A 12,425-nucleotide genomic window follows, 5' to 3' on the forward strand; every position below is an offset into this window, starting at 1 on the left:
CATGAATTGTGACAAACTTGTGTTTCTCCTTAATATACTGGAAACATTCTTTGTGCATAACTGCATTTGACATGAACTATTTAACTCCTGTAGGTATAGAGTTTTTTTTTAGGTGTAAATCTCTGCATCAGTAGCATTGACTTTGTTTTCCTTCTTGCCTTGTTGTACTTGTGTCCAGTGACCCTGACACTGCTTTCTGGGTTCATTTCTTCCATTTGCTTTTCTGGACCCAGCTGCCTAGATAATCTTTCATAACAAGCCCCAGCACCTAGGAACGACTGGAAAATGTCCTACTGGAGACTAAATAAGATTGATTTCCTGATTTTTATGAAATAGTACTTTTTATTGAATGAATATTGTCTCTCTGAGGATCTAGTTCCTAGAGGATTGCAATGCAAAAGAAAGAGGGGTTTGGTCTGATAGACCCCTGTCAGGTACTGAAGCACAAATATTCAGAAGAGGGCATTGAACCTTAGAGAAAATGAACAAATTGACCGAGGAAGTGATGATTCAGTGGAGGAATGGATAGGCAATCATAGTGTAAAGTTGACAGACTCTTTTGCTCATTTGTTATTACTATTCTGATATCTTCAGACTTGCCTTCTGTCTTCCACCCAACAGAAATACAGGGTGGCACGGTAGCATAGTGGTTAGCACAACACTTTACAGTACAGGCAAGCGGCGTTCAATTCCTGCTGCTGCCTGTAAGGAGTCATGGGTTTCCTCCAGGTGCTCCTGTTTCCTCCCACAGTCCAAAGACGTACTGGTTGGTAGGTTAATTGGTTATTGTAAATTGTCCCATGATTAGGCTAGGGTTAAATCAGTGAATTGCCAGATGGCGCACCTTGAAGGGCCAGAGGTGCCTCTCCCTCACTGTATCTCAATAAATAAATATATCTGTGCTAATCTAAATTGATTCTGCTTTTGGTTTAACTGGCAATTAGTCAGTGACATAGATTGGCTCCGGGCCACACCGTGCCTCAACTTCAAAGTTCTCATTTTTGCTTTCACATCATATCACTCCCAGTCACTGTAACCTCCTCCAATTCCACCTCCTTGCATATCCCTGATATTTAATTTTTCCACTGTTCTGCATGCATTCAGATCTGGATTATATCACCAAAATTCTTTTACCTCTCTTTTCTCCTTTAGAGAGCTCCTGAAGCATTTTATTTTAACTAGCCTCTATCTGTTAATGCAATGCTATGTTAACAGTGTAGGTGTCCTTCATGATGTTTTCCTGAGCAGAAGCTATTGATGATGTTGATATTTCTTGAGGTTAGTCCTTGGATCTAAATTGAGTTTTAAAAGGTTCATTGGGCCTTCTCAGTGGTGGTAGACAGGTCCAGACTGATAATCTGAAGCATCTGAGGTTCACTCCTATAAATACCAAAAAGCTGAATTTTCTGAAACTTGCTTGCCTCTGCTCTGACTGTATGCTAACATTTGCAGTCTTATCACTTTTACAATATAGAAATTGCATCAGCTATTTTATGGATTGTGAACTCTCACAAACAGCTATATTTTTTATATTTCTTGTAGCACAGAAAGAATCCATTTCATTCCGTCAAATCTCTGCCAACTCACAGAGAAATCTTATTTCCCCATGAACTTAACCTGAAAGCCATTTGCTCACACATTACCATCAACAGCTTCTCGGTTCTATCATTCACTGGCAAAATAGGGGCAATTAACATACCAACCCATAGGTCTTTGGGTCATGGCAGGAAATCGGAACATTCAGGAAAACCCAGGATATCTGAGGGAGAATGTGCAAACTCCACATAGACAGTACTGGATATGGGATTGAATCTGTGTGGTTGACATTAAGGTCAGCTGTCATATGAGTATTATCCTCAATCATTTCAGTGAAGTTGCTGACTCTGCTGTTAAGTAATTAAGCTATTTCACAGTAATGCCATTAATTATCTGTTGGCATGTTAAAAGTATTTTCAATTAAACTTTTTAAAAACATCAATTATTAAAGTCTATTCATGTGTCTCTGAGAATAGGACAGCTGGCAGGTGGTTCTTTGGGGGGGTGGTGTCACTAAAGACCATCACCTCCAAGATCCCTGCTGCATCTTGTGGCAGAGGGCCACCTCATCTGGCACTCTGCAGCTACTAAAGATAAATCTGTGCAGATGGGCACCGTGACTGGGGAGTCCATTGAGCTGGCTGGGTCCAGATTGTCTTTTTGGCGAATGTGTGATCATTATCAGGCAAAAAACTAGGTTGAGCCAGCTGTTCGTGAGAACAGAGCCTCAGAAGCCCTGACTTCATCGGAATCAAGTAATGAGCTTTCGGTTTAATTTTTTTTTAAGGATTGCATCTTTTTTTTAAGAGGAGCACCAGAATGCCAGCCAAGGTTTCCATTCTCAAGTTTATTATTTATTTATTTATTCATATTTTTTTTTTAGAGAGTAGGGATCACAGGCCAAGCCAGCATTTATTGCCCAAGAACAGACTGCCCACAGCTGTATTCCTGCCTGTTTTCAGCCAAAGCCAATTGGAAGATTTAATATGCAGTGTCTTTCATTAATTCAGCATAACAGCAGATTTTCCATGTTTCCTAATGACACAAAATGAGGCCATTTGGCCCATTAAGTTAATACCAGCTCACGTCATAGTCTTATTTCCCCACTGATTTTTCCCTATAGCCTCTCTTCAAATGCTCATGTCAACTCCACCAAAGTTCTGTCATTCAGCTATGCACAAGGAAAAGTGTATATGGTTATACTTTGCAGCAGCCAATTAACCTGATACCCTACACATCAGTGAACTTTCTACCACTGTTTTAAAATAGTTTATATTAGTTGCCTGGACTTGCTGATCTGATCCTCGCTTGGGGATCATTCATGGATGTCTGTCATTATTTTCAGTGATATACTCTGCAGCTGTTGAGTTTTATTACTTTCTGCTTGTTATCACAATGTCAACGTGATACAATTAACTAGTGCATTGTGCACCAGGGAATTTGTTCGCATCCTGACATTTTTTTGGAAGTTACAGAATAGTGACTTGCAATGGCTGTTGCAAAACATTAGATGAATTCATTATTGATATTCACTTAATATCTTTGAAAGTTGTGTGAAGGAAATTATTTTTGCCCTTTTCTCTTAGCAGGGCCATATCTGCTTGTGGGTTAAGTCATTATAAGTGCCAGCCCCGCCACTGGTTTGAACACGTTTTGTGTGCTGATACTTGAGTGTATTACATCTGGACTTAACTGAAATCCCCCTGACTGCTTATAAGGTTGTAAAGAAACTACAGGATTCTACAAGAAATCTAGACAACATTAATCTTGTGAATTCCTGTTGTTTACGTACTAGCTGCAAAAGAAGCAATTGCAGTTCCTGTTCTGTGGAATGCTACGGGGCATCACGAGGTTGTAATTTATTACTCTGTTCTCTCCTTTTACACCCAGGGATGTACGGACTCCCCAGGCCGTGGTACTTTCCATTCCAGAAATCCTATTGGTTGGGGTATGGACGGATTGAAACGTGGGAATGGTCTTGGCCTTGGGCCAGAAGTAGTAGGCTCAGTATCATGGAGGATGACCAGGCCTGTGCGATGGAAAGCAGACGACTGGGTAACACATTCACCTCTATTTCCTAAAATGTTCACTGTTGGAATGTGGATTTATGGTTTGGACTGCAGTTCAAACTAACTGTAGTTCATACTGGCCTCTTTCAGTTCTGTTTTTTTTTCCCTTGTGTTCTCACCCATTCTTACTTGTTGCCGATTGGTGCACTGGGGGTTTGGGTTTTGTGGTGCTTGGTGCTGTTTCTCTGTGTGGGCAATATGTTAGATTTTTCACTGAGGGATGCGGTTGGAGATTTGGGGTTTGATGTTCTAGCTGCTTTTTGCTGGGTGGACAATCTGTTAGTTTTTGTGCAAGGGAGGGGTTTGAGGGTTTGTATGTTTGCGTCTTTGTATCCTTTTTTGTTGCGGAGTGGGGTTGGTGTCTTTTTCAACGACTACGTTTTCTTCTGTATTTCATGACTAGCTGGAGAAGACAAATCTCAAGAGTTATATTCTGCATGCATACTTTAATAATAAAGAAATGAACCTTTGATCCTTTGAACATGATAAGCAGTTATTTCATGTGGCTTATTATAGTTGGAGTAATTGGTATTTGAGTCCAGAACTTGAGGAATCTGCAGGACTGGGTTTCAGATGAATTTGGTTTGAAGGAAATCCCAAGTGTTTTATAGGAATAGAGTAGATTTTCTATTTCCTGTAGTGTACTATAGGAAATAGAAAAACGCGAAGAAGTTTGGCAGATTGAAATATTATATGGGAAAGAAAAACATAATGGAGGTGATCTAATTGAGGTCTTTGGAATTCTGAATGGATTATGCAGGATAGGTATTGGGAGAAGATTTCTATTTGAGTGAGTCTCTGAATCTGGGAACGTTACATACATTTAAACATAAATCCAACTTGGACAAGGGTGTGTGTGTCAAATAGAAAGAGGTGCTGAGCTAGAAACGTCAACACAATTGAAATGAAATTACCACAATGTTCTCAGGGAATAGAGAAAATATTGGGAATTGAATTTCTGGGATAAGTTGCAGGGAGAGGATCCAGGGGTGCTTGTAGTGGGAGCATCCTGGGGGAAGGAGAGGTGACATAGATAAGAGGATCCAATGAAGAATTGACAGATAGAGAAAGGATTATCGGGGAAGCTGGGACAGCATGTATTGGAGAAATGAGAGGTTGGGGATTGTGATAGATAGATGATCCAAGTAGGTAGGGAGTGGATCAGGGGAGCGGATTTATATATACGATGGTATAAGAATAGCAGATATAAAAGGAAACCTTGGAAGGAGTAATGGAATAGACGAAATGTGAGTTAATTGCCTTATTGAAAGTATAAAAGTATCTGATACCACCAAAGACCAAGTTCTATCCTGAAATACGTGCTGTCTGCATGGAATTTGCACATTCTGGTGTACATGTCCTCCAGATGCTCTGAAATCTCAGGCATGTTGTTTGGCAGGTTGATTGACCACTGTAAATTATCCCTGGTTGTGTCAAGAGTGGTAAATTATCCCTGGTTGTGTCAAGAGTGATGGAGTCTGAGAGAAGTCGAAGAGAATGTGGGTTGAGTAAAATGGGATTAATGTAGGGTAAATGGAAATGGGTAGTTGATGGTCAGCACGGACTCCTGTTCCTATACTGTGAATCTCTATGATTCTGTAGCCCTTTACTTGAAGCTCAATACGAGTTTATAATCTGCTCAGGTTTCACTGAATCTACTATTTAGATCTTTGTTGTTCATTCTTTTGTCTGGTATTAGTTGTCTTGGTAAGTGATGTTAGTTGACCTAGGGCCATTCAAAAGAGACAGTGAATTGGAATGTAGTCATGAAATTCATTGCATGCCGATCGTCAGTTGGTAACTGAGAAAGAGTATATCTCCACGTTGTACATGCGTATTGATAATACATTGTCTAATTTCCTCACAGAGGAGACTCGGGGGATAGAAGAGGAGCCAAGCCATTTGCCTTTGGTGGTGTGTATTGATAAGCTGACCAAAGTCTACAAGACAGGAAAGAAGTTGGCTTTGAACAAACTCAGCCTGAATTTGCATGAGAATCAAGTGGTGTCATTCCTGGGACATAATGGTGCTGGAAAAACTACTACAATGTAAGTTTCAGGCTAGAAAGGTCTTCCGCTGTTTGTTTTTAAAAGGGCAGTGAAATAATGCAGCTGTAAAAATTCTGAGCTCAACTTGCTCCACTATGTATCATTCCAAATTCCTCCAAATTACATTAGAGAAAGACGTTGTTGTTTGGACAATTTTAAGCCTTAAAATTTTATTTTATTTATTTATTTAAGCCAAATCAGTGTGGAGTAGGTCCTTCCAGCAACCCCTGACAACACCAGTTAACCCTGACCTAATCATAGGAAAGATTACAATGACCAAGTAACCTACCCTGTACATCTTTAGACCATGGGAGGAAACCAGAGCACCCAGGGAAAACCTACCTATTCCATGGGGAAGACGTTCAGAGACTCCTCACAGACAGTGCTGGAATTGAACTCCGAATTCCAGCACCCCGAGCTGTAATAGCATCACGCTAACTGCTATGCTACCATAGCTTTTAATCCATATACTTTAAGGAACTTTGCAATGGATATATCATTGGCAGATGGGATATGCTTTTAGTTTCTGATTCATTGGCAGTAGGCTAAGGGCCTACTAAACTAGTCAAATGTACTAAGTAGATCATGTATGGCAAGCATAATTGAGGTAGTCATATTGAACAACTTGGTGTGTTGTCTCTTGTGTCTGAACTTTGTGTTACCATTTCCCAGGTCCATTCTGACGGGACTGTTCCCGCCCACTGCTGGCTCGGCCACAATCTACGGGCATGACATTAGAACGGAAATGGATGAAATCCGGAAGAACCTAGGCATGTGCCCACAGCACAACGTGCTCTTTGACAAGTTGACTGTGGAAGAGCACCTCTGGTTTTACTCACGCTTGAAGGGAATGGCTGAGGATGAGATCCGGAAAGAAATGGACAAGTAAGTCTCGATACTACATTTGGATCTACAATTACCTCAGTGGGTTCCGCTTGCATTTCAACATTTACTACATCTGAACTTGTGATCCATTGGGCACTAACTATAAGTGTGGGAGGGAAAATAAAATTAAAATTAAAAAAATGAACTGTAGGTACTGGAAAACAGAAATAGAAACAGAAAATGTAGGAATCACTTTTCTTTGTTACACACTAACGGCATAATACCCACTCCAATACTTGGCTCAACATATCAGTCCCTTTGTCCTATTCATCTTTTCCTAGCCTTCTCTGCAACTTTAAACTTTTTTTTCCTTTCTCTCTTACATTGTGCCTCAGCCAAATTCACCCATCAATCATTATCTTTTGCTTTTTGTGGGAAATGTTGGAGATGGTCAACAGATCAGGTAGCATTTAGAGAGAGAAGCTCAAAGGGATCCTGTGGAAAGGTAGCAGAAGACATGTTTGCCCATTTCAGACAGATGAGGGAAGGAACTCATCTTGAAGGTTTGTGAATCTTCTCTAGCCAAAAGGTAGCGTTAAGGCCAAAACTGACATAAACTTCAGATCACAAGGAAGTCAAACGGTTTGAGCAGAGAGCAAAATGTTGTGTTGAGCCCAAGATTAGCCCAGCCATGATCTAACTGAATGGTAGGCTAGGCACACAGGATTGAGTGGCTGAATCTAATGTAATTAAGTCTGAAACTATAACCTTTTCCTCTCTCTACAGCTGCTGTCTGAACTATTAGTCACTAGTATCATAGTCTGCCTTTATTTCATATTTCCAGTGTCTACTGCACCTTTTGCATCTATGCTGTTTCCATTTCTTAAAATTATCAAATAAAATCAGTATGTGCTTTTCTAAACTTACAGAATCCTATTTTTGGTAGTTCCTACTTTTTTTTCTGTTTAGAATGATTGAAGACCTGGAGTTGTCTAATAAACGGCACTCTCTGGTGCAGACATTATCTGGGGGGATGAAGCGCAAGTTGTCTGTTGCCATTGCATTTGTTGGCGGATCCAAAGCCGTTATTTTAGATGAACCAACGGCAGGAGTAGATCCATACGCTCGCCGAGCTATCTGGGACCTAATTCTGAAATACAAACAAGGTATGTCAATGCTTTTTGGTTTGACAGGGGCTAACCTGTTCAATCCATGAATCAAGGAGGTTTTGAGAAAAATTTTAATTCTTTAGTTCAGGCTGCCAGGTTATACTTCCTGTGATTGAGCTCAAAAGGCAGTTTCTGTGTCAGTAATCTCTGACCTTTGGAGAGCGAGCGTTTTGGATGAGGAATTAAAACCCATGGATGAGAAGCATAGAGAAGTTGTGCACTAATGGTTTAAAGAGCGTGCCACCTCGTAAACTATATGCCCTATAAGACACCTCCTACGTTACCCATTTCCACACTGGCCTTATCAATCACCTCAGAATCTGCAGAACCAGTGTGGAAACAAATTAGCCCTAATCACACAGAATTTCTTAAACAGAAGGTCACTCATATAAGTGAGTGACAGGGATGTCTAGGTCAGCAATGAAACATAATGTTGTAGCAACATCAAATTTCATGTAGTCTAAGATAATGTTATGAAAATTGCAAAGTATAGCTCAATGGTATATCTGCCAGGATGCCAACGTAATCAAATGATAACAGTATCTATTAATATTATATGTTTCATGAGGTAAAGCATCCAGAGTATAATTAAATGGGATTTGAGGCTGATCTAGACATTAGGGCAGATAGCCAAATACTTGGTTAAAGGACTAGATTTTAAGGAACGATTTAAATCAGAAGAGGTAGAAATAAAAATTAAATTAGGAAATTTTAGATCTGGGGAAAGAGTTAACCAAAGGTGTAGGTGCCATTATTGCTACGATGAAAACTGGGAAGACACAATGGTAGAATTGGAGACTTATAAAGAATTAGCATTGCCACCATGGAGGATGGATGAAGGAGAAATAAAGTAATTGGATGGTCTGAAGTAAGAATAATAGTATCAAAACATTGCTGGACTGTAAACCTATGTAGGTCGGTAACTGGGGGGAATAAAGCCAATAACACTCAGCAGTCTCACCACATCCATGGAAAGAGAAGAAGAGTTAACATTTCAAGTTGAAGACCCTTCATCAAAACTGCGCTCACTAAAGGACCAACCCCTCATGATGATCATTGTACCAACCAGCTTTGAACAGAAGCACACACAAAGTGCTGGAGAAACTCAATGGATTAGGCAGCGTCTAAGGAGGCAAACAGATGGCTCCTGTTTCAGGTTGAGATCTTTCAGCTGGGCTTGCCTGGCTGTTACCCTCCCAAAGATGTTGTCTGACCTGCTGAGCTCCCACAGCACTGTTGCTCCAGATTCCAGTATCAGCAGTCACTTGAGACTCAAATTAGAACGCAACCTGTCGTAAATTTCTTGAGTTTAAAAATGTTAACTATTTTCCATGTTTTAATTGAAATTGAGAAAAAATGGAAGAAGCAGAGTGATTAAAGTAATGGATCACTATATAAGCAGTATTTGATAACCTGAAGTGTTAAGATGTCTTTGAAAATTTAAAACAAGCCAGATGATGGAATGTGAAATGTTTTCAGCATTTTTTTTTGCTTTATTATTGGTGAAGAAGATAATGCCCCATTACCTCTTCCATTTAAGATGTTCCTTAAAATTCAGGCTTTATACCAAACATTTGGCCAGCTGGCTCAGAATCAAATCTCATTTAATGATACTGTGCATGTTTAATTGCATTAAAGGCACAATTTAAATGCATGTCGTATTTAAGATGACTACAATCTTTCAAAGTTACAAGTTGATTTTCAGAAGTTTCTCTGTTAACAGCATCCATCAGTAAAGATGATTCCAATCTTTTAATGTTTGCAGGCCGGACAATCCTTCTGTCCACACATTACATGGACGAAGCTGACCTCCTTGGCGATCGCATTGCAATAATTTCACATGGGAAGTTAAAGTGCTGTGGGTCACCTCTGTTTCTCAAAAGTACTTATGGAGATGGCTACAAACTGACTGTGGTGAAGAAACAACCTGAATCACAAAGTAACTCAGGTTTGTCGCTGAATTTTTCATGTGTTTGGCGGTGATTCTTCACTGATAGGACACTGCAATAATGCTGCTTACTGCCACTGTGGCAATTATATTCTTGGTATTCTGGTGCACTGAATTGCTAGAACTTAGTAGGATGTGAATGAAGTGCTAGTCAATGGGATTAGTGTAGATGGTCATCATGAATGTGGTGGCTCAGATAGCTAGTTTCTGTACTGTACAGCTCTAGAACACTATGACTTCCAGAATGCAAGGCAGTTATGAAGTGCAGAAATTAAGTTTTCAATGCCAAGCATTTTTGCCTCTAACCATTGAAACTCTGAACCAAATCCAACAATGCAATTATAAGTATTTGCTTCTTCCTGCTTTGACAAGATGAGATCAAGAACAAATGTTGGCTGGGGTATTGTGCGCCAAAATGGCTGCATGACGTGGTATCAGCTTTGAACACTGACTAAAGTCATGATCTATTTCCTCTACATTCTCCAAATGGGAACACTGAATACTTAGATATAAAAACAAAAAAAAAAATCTGGAAGTAGTTCACATTTTTAACATCTGCAACTTGTTATTATTTTGAAAATTCTGCCTAACTGTTGCCACAGATTTTTTATGCTATTCAAAACCATTCTGTGCATATTTTAATTTGTGTAATTGGATAGAAGTCAATTTGCATGACAGATTTATGTTTTGACAGGAATTTATGTATGGACAACAGTATTTTGATTTGCGGTTTGTATTCAAAGATCATCAAGGTGGCATCAGATTAAAGTCTCTCTGTTTTAATTGTGATAATTTAATTTATTGAGTGGACCTTTAAGTGAATCCTGCAGAAATAGCTAATGTTTGATGTTGAACCAGAGATGCCAGGAGTTGAGAGCAAGAGGACATAACTGTTGAGTGCAACTAATTCACTCAGGTTATTATCAAGAGGGATTTTATCCTCTAGATTCAAGGTTGTTTGGTGTTTGCTTCATGAACCTGCACTGAGCTTGTCAATTTCATCAACTTTGCCTCCAACTTCTGTCCTACCCTTAAATTAATTTGGTTCATTTCTGACACCTCCCTCCCCTTTCATGATTTCTCTTTCTCTATCCCTGGAGACAAATGGTCTACTAATATATTTTATGAACGTACCGATTTCCTCGGTGATCCTAACTATACCACTTCCCACCCTGTCTTCTGGAAAAATGCCATTCTGTTCCTTTGTCTGCACACATCTGTTCCCAGGATAAGGCTTTCCTTTCCCAGAGTCCTCCTCCAAAAACTGGGGTTTCCTTTCCTTCACCACTGATGCTGCCCTCACCCACATCTCCATTTCCCGTACTTGCATGCTGACCCTACCTTCCTGCTACCTTAACAGGGATAGAGTTTTTCTTGTCTTCTTGTAATACCCATGAGCCTCCACATTCAACATATCATTCTCCACAACTTCTGCCATCTTCAATGGGACCCTAATACCAAACACATCTTTACCTCTTAACCCCACCCCACCCCCCATTTCCTGCTTTCTGCAGGGATCGCAACTCTGTGATTCCCTTGTCCATTCATCCCTCCTCACCAACCTCCCTCCTGAGACTTATACCTGCAAGTGGCAGAACTGCTACTGCTGGTCATTGTTCTTGTCCCTCACCTCCATTTGGAACTCCAAAAGATCCTTCCAGATGAGGCAACACTTCACCTGTGAATCAAGTGCAGTACATCAGATGTTCCCAATGCGGCCTCTACATTGGAAACTCTGCCTAAATTAGGGGACTTCTTTGTCGAACACTTCCGTTCCATCTGCTGAAAGCTGGCTCTCCTGGTGGCCAACCATATTAATTCCTATCCCATTCCCATTCAGACATGTCGGACCATGATCTTCTCTTCTGCCACGATGGTATGGGCGCAGTGTGGCTTCCTTCCTAATGGGAGTGGGATAAACAATCCGTGAACAGTTGTGTGGGATCCTTCATGATGTTCCTGGCCCTCTTCTGGCACCTTACAGTACAGATGTCCTTGATGTCTGGTAGGCTGGTGCCAGTGATGTGTTGAGCAGTTTTGGCTACCTGTTGTAGAGCCTTCCTATCCACCACAGTGCAGTTTTCCTACCATGTAGAGGTGCAGTATGTTAGGATGCTCACTACTGTGCATCTATGGAATGACAGCAGTATAGATGTGCATAGTCCAGCTCTCTACAGCCTCCACAGAAAGCAGAGGCATTAGTGAGCTTTCCTGATTGTGTACAATGTCTTCTGGGACCTGAGAGATTGTGCGAGACATGTATTCTCAGGAGTTTGAAACTGCTCGCGGTTTCCACTGCTGTGTTGCTGACGTAAAAGGGGCTGTGAGTGGTGCAACTTCTCCTGAATCAATAACCATCTCCTTTGTCTTGTTGACATTGAAGAAGATAGAGGCAGGAAATATGTTCCAGATGCTGGGAGAGTCCAGTGCCAGAAGGCATGGTTTGAGAATAAGGGGTAGGTCATTTAGGGCAGAGGTAAGGAAAATCATCTTCTCCCAGAGTTGTGGGGGTCTGGAATGCACTGCCTCGGAAGGCAGTGGAGGCCAATTCTCTGAATGCTTTCAAGAAGGAGCTAGATAGGTATCTTATGAATAGGGGAATCAAGGGATATGGGGACAAGGCAGGAACCGGGTATTAATAGTAGATGATCAGCCATGATCTCAGAATGGCGGTGCAGGCTTGAAGGGCCGAATGGTCTACTTCTGCACCTATTGTCTATTGTCTGTAAGAGGTTACATGCCTGAGGTTATAGGCCTTGAGCTCTCTGTCGTGTCATTGGCAAACCTGACATTGTGATTGCTCAGGTGCAGTCATGTGTGAGAGGAGTGT

At 40.8% G+C, this 12,425-nt stretch overlaps 1 protein-coding gene across 2 annotated transcripts in view; it reads left to right on the forward strand.

The window, feature by feature from the left end:
* abca2 (ATP-binding cassette, sub-family A (ABC1), member 2) overlaps positions 1 to 12,425 on the forward strand; it is a 519,276-nt gene that overhangs the window by 364,539 nt on the left and 142,312 nt on the right. For both annotated transcript variants that reach the window (XM_073052214.1, XM_073052215.1), the window contains exons 20-24: positions 3,427 to 3,591; positions 5,473 to 5,653; positions 6,326 to 6,538; positions 7,448 to 7,644; positions 9,413 to 9,595. In XM_073052214.1, the coding sequence (XP_072908315.1) occupies positions 3,427 to 3,591; positions 5,473 to 5,653; positions 6,326 to 6,538; positions 7,448 to 7,644; positions 9,413 to 9,595 (939 nt within the window). The remainder of the gene's footprint in view (positions 1 to 3,426; positions 3,592 to 5,472; positions 5,654 to 6,325; positions 6,539 to 7,447; positions 7,645 to 9,412; positions 9,596 to 12,425) is intronic.

The sequence above is a fragment of the Hemitrygon akajei genome, chromosome 7, assembly GCF_048418815.1.
Source record: "Hemitrygon akajei chromosome 7, sHemAka1.3, whole genome shotgun sequence".
Taxonomy (NCBI): Eukaryota; Metazoa; Chordata; class Chondrichthyes; order Myliobatiformes; family Dasyatidae; genus Hemitrygon; species Hemitrygon akajei.